This window comes from Pristiophorus japonicus, chromosome 10 (assembly GCF_044704955.1).
Source record: "Pristiophorus japonicus isolate sPriJap1 chromosome 10, sPriJap1.hap1, whole genome shotgun sequence".
NCBI lineage: Eukaryota > Metazoa > Chordata > Chondrichthyes > Pristiophoridae > Pristiophorus > Pristiophorus japonicus.
Genome location: NC_091986.1, coordinates 149,261,755 through 149,279,147, shown reverse-complemented (window position 1 = coordinate 149,279,147; position 17,393 = coordinate 149,261,755). Strand labels below are relative to the sequence as shown.

General features: G+C 43.0%; 1 protein-coding gene across 1 annotated transcript in view; it reads left to right on the top strand.

Annotated features, from left to right (window-relative positions):
* The window catches only part of c10h11orf65 (chromosome 10 C11orf65 homolog), a 149,229-nt gene that overhangs the window by 70,453 nt on the left and 61,383 nt on the right, over positions 1-17,393 (top strand). The window contains exons 3-4 of the mRNA XM_070891520.1: positions 11,571-11,760; positions 16,077-16,169. Coding sequence (XP_070747621.1) covers positions 11,571-11,760; positions 16,077-16,169 — 283 coding nt within the window. The remainder of the gene's footprint in view (positions 1-11,570; positions 11,761-16,076; positions 16,170-17,393) is intronic.

Below are 17,393 nucleotides of genomic sequence, written 5' to 3'. Positions count from 1 at the left end.
GGGCCACTCCAAGCACATTTACACCACTGCAGGATTGTATGCACAAGGCTGCTGAATGAGAGAAGGATGTAGTAGTTATAATGCATAAGTTATTAAAGGTTCAGGACCAGTGAAGCTGTGGTGAAAACAAATACGGCATAAAAATGTATTGCCAGGACAATTAAATATAAAAGGAGAAATACTATTCTTTTTTTGTAGAAAATCAGGATACATCTGGAATACTGTGTCCAGTTTTGGTCCCGTCATGTGGAGGGGGATATAGAGACCTTGGAATAGGTTCAGAGAAGAACAATAAGATTGGCTTTGAGGAGATATGATTGAGGCTTTTAATATAATTAAATAATTAGATTCAGTTCAAGGTTATGCTATTTGAGCTAGATAGGTTAGAGAGGGCCAAGGGCCACAGTAAAGATTTCAGAGACATTAAGTTAGCTTTGACACTTGGAAGCACTTCTTTTTCCAGAGAGTTATTGACCTCTGGAATAAGTTGCAAGCACATGCAGTGAGTGCGAATTCACTGTAAACATCTCAAACGGAATAGGACAAGTTCCTGAAAGTGACAAACTTATCTGTGTATAGAAGGTAGGTGAGTCATTGGGGATTGTGTCATTCAGTCATCATGGTCTACTGGAGCTTGCTTGATCACCTTTAGAGGTTGGAGAGGAATTTCCCAGAGTTTTCTCTAAATTGCCCAAATGTTTTTTCCTTTGGTTGTTTGCCCCACCCAGTAAGCTATGTAGCTACGTGTGCAAGCGGGAGGGGTGGAATCCGGGTGATGGTGTGCAGAGGTTACACCATGCCAGGATGGGGCAGGCTTAAAAAAATAATTTGGTCTTATCCTGTCTTTATATGTTTCGTATATATTTAAGGATGGAATTGTATCGCAGCACAAGACACTATCTTCAGAAGAGGAGGGAAACATGATGCCTATTATATACTATCATAGTAAATGTCATTATGATATCATTATATTTCAAGCAATGCTATCAACCAAGGTGACTCAGACAGTTGTACAGGTGCAGTGACCCTTTAAACATTAGAAATTCTTTCTCATCTGACACCATGGATCCTTTTGAAAATGTGCATGCTGGAGGTGTCAGGATATGATTTTCACAATCAGGTAGCAAAATTTATGAAAGTACGTGAGCCCTGACTCAGTTATTTGTATCCCCTCTTTCGGGCAATGATGTAAAATATGTTGAGAAAATTGCTTATAATGGGGCTGAAATGCATCATTGCTGTGGTAGGTTATATTTCTAATCTCCACTACATAGTTTGGTATTAATCTATAAATTACGATGGGAGAACATCTTCTCAATAATGTTCTCATTGCCCATGCAGCAATTATACCCTACATAACCCGGGGCAGTGGCTATTTTATTTAGTTGTTTGTGGATAAATCTAGAGATCAGAATGTCTGGCTTCTAAATTTCAGAAATTCAGTCCTGAAAATTTATCGCTGATGGAAAATAAATTAGTATTAATTATGCCACATAAAAGTTTGTTTTAGTAAATGCCTAATTTTTCCAGTGTCTTATCTATGTTTACAAGTACCACTAAGTAAAGGATAAAATCTGTTTCTACAGAAATAAGCAGCAAAAAATTACACTGCGCATGCTTGCTGCAAGCCAATTTGGGGCCTTTTACACCACATATTGCTTGAAAAACAGGCACTACATGGCCTAATTTAACCCCCGTTTTGTCGAATGCGCTGATGAGTGGAAGATGAGGATAAAGGAGACCCTATCACAATTTTCAGAATCTGGACTTTTTTGCTTTTTATTTATAATATTTTACATATAGGGCGAGAGGATGAAAGAGAGAGGGTTTATGTTGTTGATCAGTTTTTTTGGGCGAAACGTTTGTCTTTCACATGTTACTATACTCGCTCAAAAAGAAAGAAAGCAAAGCTTTCAGCACATTTTACACAAATAGATTTTGAGTTTTCAGCAACTTTTCTAATGTCTGTATGTACATTTATTCTTGCCATTCAGATTTACATAGTTTTCTGTCTATGCAGTCCTTTACTTGCTGTGGAACAAAGTATTGTGTAGTTCTCTATTAGAGCCACACCTACTTTACAAAAGAAAACAAAAAAAATTCTGTATGGTGCACACCCAGTTACACACCCAGTTACAGTAGATAATTACTTTGCTCGGAGGACATTAGTAAGGCTTTCATTCCAGCTGTCAAGATTAGTTTTTCTTGTTTCAGCAGGCTTTTTGGCACTTAACTTGATCCAGGCAAATGATGTATTTTCTTATTCGTCAATATAAACATCTAAAAACAATGTTTCCGTTTTATATCTTCTTTAGATTCCCAGTACATATACCATTCGCTGGCCATTCGCGGTACCACAGAATGGTAGGATGCAGTTTACATACATAATTCCCCCACATGCTGACCTCCTGATCTCATTCTACCTACTGTGGTCAGTGAAGGCCAGGTGTAAGTAGAGTTAGAAAATGGAGCATCTCCTAATGACCACTTGTCAGGATATCAACAAATGCATGTCCTCCAATGCTGGATGCAGGTGCAGCTGGCAGTAAGTCCATCTCAGGACTTGGCTATTGTGAAATGAGGGCTATATCAGTACCAGGAGGCTCATATTGCAATGCAGCTACCAGCCAGCTCATGCAAACCTGCTATGGAGGTAACACCTAAGAGAATCACAGAACTAGAGGAAGCACTATGGTACCAAAAACCTATAAGTTTATATTAAAATGATGGTTGCATTGAAGTTGTTAACTAGTAGACATTGTTCTTAGAAAAATTTGGAAGTTGCTTTCATGTGATGGCCTGAATGGCAACTTTGTAAGTTGTTGCACACAGAGAAAGATCTGTCGATGAAGACATTTTTATGGAGGAATGCATAAGCCGGCTGGATATTGTAGTCAAGAGAAGGTTACCTGTTCAAGGTTGCCACTAATGTCTTGCAAACGGCAATGGATTGTCCTTCATATCCTCTTTAGGCTGCTACTGCTTCTCTTGCTGATTCCCCTTGCGGCTTCAAGGGCCTGATTCCTCAGGAGCCATTTGTAAGGCAGAGTTTTGCATCATGCAGTACATGACTAAGACCCTTCTGACCCTAGCAGGACTACATTTCTCGATGTTCCCAGACCAGGTTAGCCACCCAATCCCCTAGAAACCTGCCTTTCTAGGTCAAAGAGTGCATTGCCATAAAATGAAGATGTTGTAACAACTTCTGGGGAAGTGAGTATTCACTTCACGATTCTGTGATGATGGTCGGTTGTGAGCTGCATATTGAGAGGGTGGAATCTTTTCTTGTTGATATAATTCAGCGCAGTACTGAGGGAGCACTGCATTGCAAACAATGGCTTGGGTAAAACAGCCTGATTTATAGATCAGATGTTGGAAGTCATGCTACAACAAGTCTTGCAACAAAACTTATTTGGAGGAGGGTCCACTGAGCAATAAACAGTAACCGGTAATTTTCTCAGAGCTGCTCCTGCTCCGCCGCTATTCTTTGTTGAAAGTATGGCAGAAATTCTGTTTACACATGTAAACGGGGTTTCTGCCAGAATCTTGATGAAATTACGACCATGTAGCAAAGCAACAACTCTGACAAAATTCCCGGTCAGTGCCATTTTTGACCAGGCCTACAGTGAAGTATCCATTTCAAATGACAATGAGCACCTGGAGCATTGGTCAGGGATTCCGTGTGCAATATGAGGGTTCCCTAATTTTAATAAAATGGGGCCTTAATGAGCCTTGTGCACAGATAATTGTACTGTCGGGTAACCATATTTTAAAAACGAAATCCGGGGACACACGGGGAATATTCTCCGCAATTATTTTTGGGTGCGCAGCCCAATCAAAGTTTAACGCATGCATGAAATTTCATGTTGGAAAAGCTGGCCCCGGGCTGTGCGTGACTATCAGGCAGCTGTGCAGCTTAAAGACACTGAATCACAAATCTTGCGTGTGTTCGGCAATAATGCTGTACCATCTACTTGTCCCCGAATACCCTAAATTTTAATTTCTCAATTTTAAATCTGTTCCCAGCAGACTGAGATTTTCCATGAAACACCGTCTATCTCAGAAGGTTTCAGATTCACAAACCTCTTCCTAGTAGGAGAATTTAGAGCTTTCCTTCCTTTATTCAACAACAAAATCACGATGCACCATACAGGTAAATTGGTAAAGTAAATCAAATCCATTCATCCACCAGCACTCACCACTCCCTTGGCTTCTACTGCGCATTTGAAGGACCCACCCTCTGACCAGTCACCTTTGGATGGAATACTGATCAGGTGACTCAATCCCCTATAGTGCAGTGCGGCCAGAGCTATAGATGGGGCCTTTATGAAAGGGAAATCATGCTTGACAAATCTTCTGGAATTTTATGAGGATGTAACTAGAAGAGTGGACAAGGGAGAACCAGTGGATATGGTGTATTTGGACTTTCAAAAGGCTTTTGACAAGGTCCCACACAAGAGATTGGTGTGCAAAATCAAAGCACATGGTATTGGGGGTAATGTACTGACGTGGATAGAAAACTGGTTGGCAGACAGGAAACAGAGAGTCGGGATAAACGAGTCCTTTTCAGAATGGCAGGCAGTGACTTGTGGAGTGCAGCAGGGCTCAGTGCTGGGACCCCAGCTCTTTACAATATACATTAATGATTTAGATGAAGGAATTGAGTGTAATATCTCCAAGTTTGCAGATGACACTAAACTGGGTGGCGGTGTGAGCTGTGAGGAGGATGCTAAAAGGCTGCAGGGTGACTTGGACAGGTTAGGTGAGTGGGCAAATGCATGGCAGATGCAGTATAATGTGGATAAATGTGAGGTTATCCACTTTGGGGGCAAAAACACGTAGGCAGAATATTATCTGAATGGCAGCAGATTAGGAAAAGGGGAGGTGCAACGAGACCTGGGTGTCATGGTACATCAGTCATTGAAAGTTGGCATGCAGGTACAGCAGACGGTGAAGAAGACAAATGGTATGTTGGCCTTCATAGCTAGGGGATTTGAGTATAGGAGCAGGGAGGTCTTACTGCAGTTGTACAGGGCCTTGGTGAGGCCTCACCTGGAATATTGTGTTCAGTTTTGGTCTCCTAATCTGAGGAAGGACATTCTTGCTATTGAGGGAGTGCAGCGAAGGTTTACCAGACTGATTCCAGGGATGGCAGGACTGACATATGAGGAGACTGGATCAACTGGGCCTTTATACACTGGAGTTTAGAAGGATGAGAGGGGATCTCATAGAAACTTATAAGATTCTGACAGGACTGGACCCGTTAGATGCGGGTAGAATGTTTCCGATGATGGGGAAGTCCAGAACCAGGGGACACAGTCTTAGGATAAGGGGTAGACCATTTAGGACTGAGATGAGGAGAAACTTCTTCACTCAGAGAGTTGTTAACCTGTGGAATTCCCTACCATAGAGAGTTGTTGATGCCAGTTCATTGGATATATTCAAGAGGGAGTTAGATATGACCCTTATGGCTAAAGGGATCAAGGGGTATGGAGAGAAAGCAGGAAAGGGGTAATGAGGGAATGATCAGCCATGATCTTATTGAATGGTGGTGCAGGCTCGAAGGGCCGAATGGCTTACTGCACTTATTTTCTATGTTTCTATGTTTCTTCATTGCATTGCATTGTAGGAAGGTAAGGCAGCAAAAATGTTCAATAGATAATAACAGCGATATTCTAGGCAAAGGAGACTCCTTTAGTTAGTTACTGATTTTTAAAAGATAATCCAAAACCAAGTAGCAGGCTCAGGCTCGAGTAGCACACAAGGCAGGTAGCAATGGCAGTAGCTCCAGGCTTGACAACGTGGTTTGACCCCACTTCCAGCTTCCTCATATATCGTACTGCACATGCGTGACTGGATCAAGTGTACATGCGCAGTACCAAACAGGCCCAACCATCTTCAGCTACTTCATCAATGACCTTCCCTCCAGCTTAAGGTCAGAAGTGGAGATGTTTGCTGATGATTGCACAGTGTTCAGTTCCACTTGCAGCTCCTCAGATAATGAAGCAGTCCATGCCCGCATGCAGCAAGACCTGGACAATATTCAGGCTTGGGCTGATAAGTGGCAAGTAACATTCATGCCACACAAGTGCCAGGAAATGATTATCTCCAACAAGCGAGAGTCTAACCACCTCCCCGTGATATTCAATGGCCTTACCATTGCCAAATCCCACACCATCAAAATCCTGTGGGTCACCATTGATCAAAAACTTAACTGGACCAGCCACATAAATACTGTGGCAACAAGAGCTGGCCAGAGACGGGGTATTCTGCAGCGAGTGTCTCACCTCCTAACTCCCCAAAGCTTTGTCACCATCTATAAACTAAAGGATACAATTCTAAAGGGGATGCAGGAACAGAGAGACCTGGGTTATATGTGCAAAAATCATTGAAGGTGGCAGAACAGGTTAAGAAATCAGTTAAAAAAGCATATGGGATCCTGGGCTTCATAAATAGAGGCATTGGGTACAAAAGAATGGAAGTTATGATGAACCTTTATAAAACACTTGTTCGATCTCAACTGGAGTATTGTGACCAATTCTGGGCACCGCATTTTAGGAAGGATGTGAAGGCCTTAGAGAGGGTGCAGTAAAGATTTACAAAAATGTTTCGAGGGATGAGGGACTTCAGTTATGTGGATAGACTGGAGAAGCGGGGGTTGTTCTCCTTGGAGCAGAGGTTGAGAGGAGATTTGTTAGACGTGTTCAAAATCATGAGGGGTCTGGACAGAGTAGATAGAAAGAAACTGTTCCCATTGGCAGAAGGGTCGAGAACCAGAGGACGCAGATTTAAGGTGATTGGCAGAAGAACCAAAGGCGATATGTGGAAAAACTTTTTTGTGCAGCAAGTAGTTAGAATCTGGAATTCACTTGTATTTAATCTGTACAGTCACCAGAGGGCTCATCCCCTGGAGTCCCAAGGGATATAATCCCTTGGGAGCACAGGTATTTAAGGAGGCTTCACAGGTTGGAGAAACACTCTGGAGACCTGCAATAAAAGACTACGGTCACACTTTACTTTAAGCTCACAGTGTTCAGTCTGACTCTCCATACATAACAACTGGTGACGAGATACAGATAGCGAACCCAAAGATGCAGAGAACAGTGGGCATCCTGGAGAAATTCTCGGAGGGAGATGATTGGGAAACTTTTGAGGAGCGACTCGACCAATACTTCGTGGACGATGAGCTAGATGGGGAAGAGAGTGCTGCCAAACAAAGGGTGATCCTCCTCACCATCTGTGGGACACCAACGTATGGCCTCATGAAGAATCTGCTCACTCCAGCAAAACCCACAGAGAAATCATACGACGATTTGTGCACACTGGTCTCAGAGGATTTGAACCCGAAGGAAAGCGTTCTGATGGCGAGGTACCGGTTCTACACCTACAAAAGGTCTGAAGGCCAGGAAGTGGCGAGTTATGTCGCTGAGCTAAGACGCCTTGCAGGACATTGCGAATTTGAAGGACATTTGGAGCACATGCTCAGAGACTTTTTCGTACTTGGCATTGGCCACGAAACTATACTTCGCAAACTTTTGACTGTAGAGACCACAACCTTGAGTAAGGCCATAGCGATAGCCCAGGCGTTCATTGCCACCAGTGACAATACAAAGCAAATCTCTCAGCACACAAGTGCTGCTACAGGTACTGTGAACAAAATGATGTTGTTTCGAATCGTAAGGCACAGGGCAGGTCACACATACCTGCACCTACACGTCTCTGAGTCCACCATCAAGGGTGATGAATGCAAGGCCATTAACACCTTGTTGCCGCTGCGGGGGTGATCATCGTTTCCATTCATGTCAATTCAAAGAGTACGTTTGCAAGGGCTGTGGAACAATGGGACACCTCCATGAGTATGCAGGTGAGCTGCAAAGCCTGTTAAACCTGCAAACCACCAGGTTGCAGAGGAGGACAGATCCATGGAGGATCACGGCGAACCAGAGCCTCAGATCAAGGAGGCAGAGGTACATGGGGTGCACACATTCACCACTAATTGTCCCCTGATAATGCTGAATGTTGAACTAAATGGACTCCCGGTGTCAATGGAGCTGGACACGGACGCGAGCCAGTCCATCATGGGCAAAAAGACTTTTGAAAGGTTGTGGTGCAACAAGGCCTCAAGGCCAGTCTTAACACCAGTTCGCACGAAACTAAGAACTTACACAAAGAACTGTTTCCTGTAATCGGCAGTGCTACCGTAAAGGTCTCCTACGATGGAGTGGTGCACAAGCTACCACTCTGGGTGGTACCGGGCGATGGTCCCACGCTGCTTGGCAGGAGCTGGCTGGGAAAGATACGCTGGAACTGGGATGACATCCGAGCACTATCGCCCACTGATGACACTTCGTGTACCCAGGTCTTAAACAAATTTCCTTCAATGTTCGAACCAGGCATCGGGAAATTCCAAGGAGCAAAAGTGCAGATCCACCTAATTCCAGGGGCACGACCCATCCATCACAAGGTGAGAGCAGTACCGTACTTGATGAGAGAAAGGGTAGAGATCGAGCTAGACCAGCTGCAAAGAGAGGGCATCAATTCCCCGATCGACTTCAATGAGTGGGCCAGTCCTATCGTCTGAGTCCTCAAGGGTGACGGCACCGTCAGAATCTGTGGCGATTACAAAGTAACTATCAATCATTTCTCCCTGCAGCACCAATACCCACTACCAAAGGTCAATGACCTCTTTGCAACGCTGGCTGAGGGAAAGACGTTCACGAAGTTGGATCTGACTTCAGCCAACACGACACAGGAATTGGAGGAATCATTGAAGGCCCTCACCTGTATCAACACGCACAAAGGTCTTTTTGTTTATAACAGATGCCCGTTTGGAATCCGATCAGCGGCGGCAATATTCCAGAGAAACATGGAAATCTTACTGAAGTCGGTCCCGCACACCGTGGTCTTCCAGGATGACATCTTGGTCACAGGTCGGAACACAGTCGACCATCTGCAGAACCTGGAGGAGGTTCTTAGTCGACCTCAACCACGTGGGACTCAGGTTAAAATGCTCAAAGTGCGGTTTCCTGGTGCCTGAACTGGAGTTCCTGGGAAGGAGGATTGCGACGGACAACATCAGGCCCACCAAGATGGAGGAATCGAGAACGCACAGACCGTGACGGAGCTGCATGCAGTGGTACTCCTGAACTACTATGGTAATTTCTTACCGGGTCTCAGCATACTGTTAGAACCACTGCATGTCTTACTATGAAAAAGGGACGAATGGGTTTAGGGCAAAAGCCAAGAAAATGCCTTTGTAAAAGCGAGAAAATTGTTATGCTCAAACAAATTGCTCGTGTTGTATGATCCATGTAAGCGTTTGGTACTAGCATGTGATGCGTCGTCATATGGCGTCAGGTGTGTATTGCAACAAGCTAATGATTTCGGGAAACTGCAACCGGTTGCTTATGCATCCAGGAGTCTGTCTAAGGCTGAGAGAGCCTACAGCATGATTGAAAAAGAAGCATTAGCGTGTGTCTATGGGGTAAAGAAAATGCATCAATACCTGTTTGGGCTAAAATTTGAATTGGAAACTGACCATAAGCCACTTATATCCCTGTCTTCCGAGAGTAAAGAGATAAATACCAACGCATCGGCCCACATCCTGAGATGGACGCTCACGTTGTCCGCATACAACTATGCCATCCGCCTGAGACCAGGCACAGAAAACCTCGCCAATGCTCTCAGTAGGCTGCCATTGCCCACCATGGGGGTGGAAATGGCGCAGCCCGCAGATCTAGCCCTGGTTATGGAAGCATTTGAGAGTGAGCAATCACCCGTCACTGCCCGGCAGATCAAAACCTGGACCAGCCAGGACCCCTTATTATTTCTAGTCAAAAGCTGGGTGCTTCACGGCAGCTGGTCCAGTGTCCCAGTGGAAATACAAGAAGAGATAAAGCAGTTCCAGCAGATCAAAGCTATACAGGCAGACTGCCTTCTGTGGGGCAATCGAGTAGTGGTCTCCAAGAAGGGCAGAGACACCTTCATCAATGACCTCCACAGTACCCACCCAGGCATCGTAATGATGAAAGCGATAGCCAAATCCCACGTGTGGTGGCTCTGTATCAATGCGGACTTAGAGTCCTGCGTTCACAGATGTAATACATGCTCGCAGTTAAGCAATGTACCTAGGGAGGCGGCGCTAAATTTATGGTCTTGGTCCTCCAAACCGTGGTCTAGGGTACACGTCGACTATGCAGGCCCGTTCTTGGGTAAAATGTTCCTCGTGGTTATAGACGCATATTCCAAGTGAATTGAATGTGAGATAATGTCAGCTAGCACGTCTGCTGCCACTACTGAAAGCCAGCGGGCCATGTTTGCCACTCACGGCTTACCCGATGTCCTGGTGAGCGACAACGGGCCATGTTTTACCAGTGCCGAGTTCAAAGAATTCATGACCCGTAACGGGATCAAACATGTCACATCTGCCCCGTTTAAACCAATGTCCAATGGTTAGGCAAAGAGAGCAGTGCCAACCATCAAGCAAGGCTTGAAGAGGGTAACTGAAGGCTCACTGCAGACTCGCCTATCCCGAGTCCTGCTTAGCTACCGCACGAGACCCCACTCACTCACTGGGATCCCACCTGCTGAACTGCTCATGAAACGAGCACTTAAGACAAGGCTCTCATTACTTCACCCTGATCTACATGAACAGGTAGAGAGCAGGCGGCTTCAACAAAGTGTATACCATGATAGCTCAAATATGTCACGCGAGATTGCAATCAATGATCCTATATTTGTATTGAATTATGGACAAGGTCCCAAGTGGCTTCCCGGCGCTGTCATGGTCGAAGAGGGGAGCAGGGTGTTTCGGGTCAAACTTTCAAATGGACTCATTCACCGGAAACACTTGGACCAAATCAAACTCAGATTTACGGACTATCCTGAGCAACCCACCTTGGACCCTACCTTTTTTGATCCCCCAACATACACACCAGTGGCAACCAGTACCACGGTTAACCACGAAGCAGAACCCATCATCCACAGCAGCCCAGCAGGACCCAACACACCAGGCAGCCCAGCAAGGCCAGCTGCACAGCAGCCCAGCGAGGGCCCAACAAATGATTCAACAATACCCGTTTTCACACCGAGACGATCAACCAGGGCAAGAAGGGCCCCAGATCGACTCACGTTGTAAATAGTTACACTATTGACTTTGGGGGTGGGGGAGTGTTATATATGTAAACTTGTATTTATTCTGTATAGCCACCAGAGGGCTCACCCCCTCAAATCGCTCTCCCCTGGAGTCCTAAGGAATCCCATAATCCCTTGGGAGCACAGGTATTTACAGAGACTTCACAGGTTGGAGAGGCACTCTGGAGACCTGCAATAAAAGACTAAGGTCACACTTGACCTTGAGCTCACAGTGTTCAGTCTGACTCTTTCTCCATACGCAGCAGAAACCAACCACAAATTTCACCTTTCTGAAGCTGATTCTGCTTCCCTATATAATAAAAAGGAAAATGCATCATGCAGAGTTTGGTAAATTGTTTCAAAGTTGCTCTGTGGAAATTGAGCTAAAATTACTCAGTCATGAATTAACTTGTTAAATTTTATAACTTTTTTTTAAGCATTGATGCAGACGTGTCAGATTCCAACAATGAGGAAGCGCAGAGCCCCGCAGACAGGAGCCCTGCCAGTGAGGCCTTTGCAAGCAAGATGTTTATATATGAGATCCCTGTAACTAAGAAGCATCAAGAAACTTTGACAGAGTTAGAAAATTCAGCAAGAATAATACAAAGAGCATGGAGAAGGCACATTGTAAGTTTAACTATATACTAAATTGGCAAATTGCAGTGTATGGTTGGGACTTGCAGTTTATACAGGATTGCTAAGTAGTTTTAATCTGTGTTTCCATGTGCATCACCCCCAGATTTTATTAATCAATACTGTACCATGTTTTCCTACATTACAACAAATTTCAAAAACAATTCAAAGCGTGAAGCACTTTAGAACATCTTGAGGAGATGAAAAATGCTATATAAATTCAGATTCTTTCTTCTTTCTTTATTGTATTTCCCAAATATAATAAAATCAAAATAGTTTTTCGTGGTGATTCTAACTATGAAAATACATTTATTAAATAAATAAATATATATATACATTTTACAAAAAGCATTCTCTTAATTATATTTGCAATTTTAGAGAATGTTGTAGTTTTGCGTCTGGAATATTGAATACCTCAACGTTTGAAAAAGCTGAAAACTGTCAGGAAAGCTGTGTCAAGATCAGTAATAGAATCATGTGCCTCTGAGTATACAGCTGAATAATTTGGTTCCTCCCTATTATATGCTTTGATGGTAAAATTGATTTAAAAACAGGTTAGAATAATGTTTATAAGCACATATTTGGCTGATGTAAGATCGCCGACGTGTTCTTTCCCCACAAAATATGCAAGCAAATAAAGGAAGTATGAGAGTAATGATATTACAGTGGTGTGGTTAGATGTCCTGGGAGAGTTACTTTGGCTTTCAGCCAGTTTCATAGACTTGCAACTTGTTCCTTAAATAAATAATTAGTCACATCTCCTTAAATTGATGGCTGAAAATTGTTATTTTCGGCATGTAATCCACAAGTGGATCTCTCATGACATTGGTCACAGCATGTCCGAGGATAAGCCGTTTCATGATATCAGGGGCATTATACCATCAAATCATTTAAGGTGGTATGTGAAGGAAATTTCCAATTGCTAAATGTAATAGTTACTTGCACAGTAGCATTCCAATTAGCGGGAATCTACTGCCAAAGCTAATGTTAAACAGAGCCAGTGGGCTGAGTGCTTGACACTGTACAGTTACGGTACCCAACTGGAAACCTACTTCAATGTTAATCAGGCTGAGAGGTGCAGTATGTGGGCACTATAAAATATGCTGCTGATTAAAATTGAGTTTGGCTTGGGATATTTTTCAACTCTACATGAATTCTACGAAAATCAGAATTAATTCTTGCACTGTTGCACTGTGGAAATGGGAAAAACTCTTTATTATAAAACAGAGAATGTTGTGAGAGCTAAAGAACAGTAGTTACTGAAGATGTTAATCATCATGTTTCGAATGTCACATGGTAGAAAGATGTGTACACACTTTCTTAATTGCTGCAAAGATTTTAAGAATAATACCTGAAAGAATCTCATGGAGTCATAACAGTTCTTCAAATAAATGTGACATGCAAAATCTGTTGAGTTAACTGAAGTTAGAGAAACACTGTTTTTATTTCACCCATACCTTACTTTCAACAGGTTTGTTTTGGTGTTCCCTGCCCTCCCCCCCCCCCCCCCCCGCACCCCCACGCACTCCGCCCCCCCAAATGCACAAGAAGATTTATGATGTTAAAGTGTTAAATTGGTATTAAGTCTGTTCTAAGATGCAAACATTACACAAAATATGTAATTCACTGGGGTTGATTTTGACTCCCTTCACCTTGGTTAACAGCTCAAAATAGGGTTAGTAGCCTCATCGCCTCACAAACACCGTGATACAGCCAGCGGCATTTTAAAAGGGGCCTATGTCTGCGTGTCCAATCCACCCGCCTGATTCAGGTCCCTTTTAATATGGAAATTGGGGTTCTATGATGTAAATTATACCGCAATTTCCATTTTAAGTATGAATTGGTTGGAGCTTATGCACGACCGATGGGAGCTGAAGAGGTCTGGCATAGTTAGTTATTAAATTATTTTTGTGGGTCACGGATCGAGCAGGAGTGCACCTCCGGGGCTCACAAAAATAATCTGGGGCCGCTGCCATTCCAGGAACCGCACGACCCCTCTCTCCCGCAACATAACTTCCTGTCAGCAACTCCAGCCAGGTTTCCTTTGCCGAAGCTGGCAAGCCGTGTTGGGACACCCATTTGGTGGCCCGCAGTTCACCTGGCAAGTGTAAATGGGGGCCTCAAAATCACAGGGGCCACTGTCTCCCGATTGGGCAACTGACCAGTGTACTCTGCCGTTTGGCTGCCCAAAAGTCAAAATAAACCCCACTGTATTTTAAAATAGAGAATTTTTTATAAAGTTAAATTGTCAAATGAGAGATGGAGTGAGCTCTGCAAAAATAAGTCAGGAGCTCTTCTCCATGTTGTGCTCTGATTGGGCAGTAACGTTTTTATTTACTTCAATACACCAGTATTCAGGCATTTGACACCCAAATGAAATGTTATTGTGGTGTAAGTAAAGGAGCATTCAATTGGCAGCACAATCTAGGCCAGAATATTCCAGTTTCCAGTTGTCTTTAACACCCCTTCTCATACCAGATTTGAGAATCTTTAGTGGGTGGCAGTTAATGCTGATTTGCCCTAAGAGCTGCAGACCAATACTGCTGTTGTGGACACACTTCGGAAAATGGCATGTCAGGGATAGGAATTTCCAAAAGTGGGTTGGCAAACAAACCAACTAACCAAGGATAGGCACCATAGAGGTGGCAAGCTCTTTCTGAAAGTACAAGCAACAGTGCAGCACTTGGACAGCTATGTTGACAATCACTGACATCTAGTGTCGATTCACAGGATTTAACAAGTCCAATTAATAATGCTTTTGGAATTTTTATTGCCTACTATCTTGATTCTACTGCTCCCTTTGTTAAAATATATTAGTGTGGTATTTGGAGGGGAGGAGTTTCTTACCAATGTTCTCCCCTTCTCCTCTGAAGACATTAACTGTTCACTGGGGTACAGTTGCATAAGTACCAACTGTCCTCATAAGCTTTCCCAAATGCCCATTATTCATATGTCAGTCGTGATAATAAACATTTGCAGAAATTTTGACTGTGGGGGGCATCCTGGCGTGCCCAATCCTGTCTTCACCTGGCATCTAAGTGTACATTCTTTTAGCAAGGGTTGTTGGACACGAATCAAGAGCGGGAACCCTGGATGATTTTCCCCTCGCTACCCAGGTGGGCCGACCGCCACCCCATTGAGGTCAACTAACTCAGCACATCTGAAGATCAAACCTGGGACCTTCTTGATCTGTATAGCTACTCATTGAATAAACTTGCTGCATCATTTAGGATTCTTTAAATAGATTGGGTTTGATCCAGGGTTTCTGTGGATCTTCTACCAAAGTTATGGTGGACATTCGGGGGAAGCGTGGTAATTCAACCCCATTTTAAAATTTCAACTTGACTAAAATTCATCAATTGCACATTTACCTCAATTATGAAATGCAATGCAAATACGTGGCATTTACGCTCCCTGCCCCCTCAGCCATGGTAAATATACCTGTCGGCAATCTTTGTTGAGGCTCACACATGAGGAAAGGCCACCTAGTTGTGGTGAAGAAGGCTTCACCAGTCTCCATGGAACTACATCCCAACAAAAGTTAGCACCTTCGGGAGAGCAGAATGCTGAAAAATAAAATCTTACTTCTGCTCCAGTGCTTGTGAGTTATGGTTTGTTCATGTTCATGTTCCCGAATGAACGGCTATAAGTAATTGTCACTACTCTACATGCATATTGGGCTAATAAGTAAGTTTCACATTTTTCAATGTTCAAATTAAATTAACTGACATGTTTTGCTCCAGTTGAGGAATTTGCATTATTTTTGCCATTATTAATCTGAGGAAGGACGTTCTTGCTATTGAGGGAGTGCAGTGAAGGTTCACCAGACTGATTCCCGGGATGGCAGGACTGATATATGAGGAGAAACTGGGTCGACTGGGCCTGTATTCACTGGAGTTTAGAAGAATGAGAGGGAATCTCATAGAAACATATAAAATTCTTACTGGACTGGACAGGTTAGATGCAGGAAGAACTAGGGGTCACAGTCTAAGGATAAGGGGTAAGCCATTTAGGACCGAGATGAGGAGAAACTTCTTCACTCAGAGAATTGTGAACCTGTGGAATTCCCTGCCGCAGAGAGATGTTGATGCCAGTTCATTAGATATATTCAAGAGGGAGTTAGCCATGGCCCTTATGGCTAAAGAGATCAAGTGGCATGGAGAGAAAGCAGGAAAGAGGTACTGAGGTGAATGATCAGCTATGATCTTATTGGATGGTGATGCAGGCTCGAAGGGCCGAATGGCCTACTCCTGCGCCTATTTTCTATGTTTCTATGTTTCTAACTGTAAACCTTGTTTTGCTGTTTGCAGAATATGCAGCTGTTTAAGCATTACAAGAATATTCTTAATTTCAGAGGGAAAGGAAATCCTAGGTTGATGATGAAATGTATCAACCCAGTCGAGGTAAGAAAAATGATGTGTGCTTAAAACCCTCAGATTTTGTCACCGATCTTTTGAGATTCAGCACACTGAATAACATATGGATATATATAACTTTAGCAAGAAATCATTGGCAAAATAAAATATTTTTCATTTTCCTAATATTTCACACCAAGAATAATCTGCAAAATAAAATAAAAATAATGTTTCAACGAGTTTCTTGCTTTTTTTAAAGTTTGCGAATCACTGTTATTAATGTTGGTGGACTTCATTATACGAAGTGGCACTTAGTGAAAATTTAGAGTTTTAAGCCAGAGGGGCAAGATTGTTCCATTAAAATCCCACAATGTCCCAAACCCATATTTAATATTACATCTTATGCATATAATTTAATCAGATAGGACAATTTAGAAATAATTCTGATAAAGTTTGCAGAAAGTAAGCCAAAAATGATCTTCAGTGGAACTCTACTTAAGCAATATAGCCTATAATGAGGTCTGACTATGAGCACGTCAACCACACATGATAAATATTCAGTCCCTAAATCTCTAAATTTTACACTGTGCTTTTTATTGGGCTTCATTTCTGTTGTGTTTATTTTTACATTTTACGTCTTTCGGATGAGACGTTAAACCAAGGCCCCGTCTGCTCTCTCAAATGGGCTTAAAAGACCCCATGGCACTATTTCGAAGAAGAGCAGGGGAGTTATCCCTGATTCCAGCATCCGCAGTATTTTGCTTTTGTGTTTGAGTTATCCCCAGTGTCCTGGCCAATATTTATCCCTCAATCAATATAACAAAAAAAAACAGATTATCTGGTCATTATCACATTGCTGTTTGTGGGAGCTTGCTTGTGCGCAAATTGGCTGCCGTGTTTCCTACATTACAATAGTGACTACACTCCAAAAGTACTTCATTGGCTGTAAAATGGTTTGAGACATCCGGTGGACGTGAAAGGCACTATATAAATCCAAGTCTTTCCTTCTAAATTTCTAAATAAAAATAATCTAACATTGGTTGCAGCAAGGGTCCTGTTGTAGCATGTTGATTTGAGTTTGAATCTTAATTTTGATTGTTGCTTGAATTGCCTGCTCTCATTAGGTCAGGACTTTCATCAGTTCTCAGCAAGAGTAATTTAGTGCTAAATTTCATGGGAAAATCCAACAGTTCCACCCTACAAAGCCCACCTTCTGCTGAACAGTTATTATATGATTGGCAGTGAGAAGCCCTCTGAATGGAATGAGGAAAC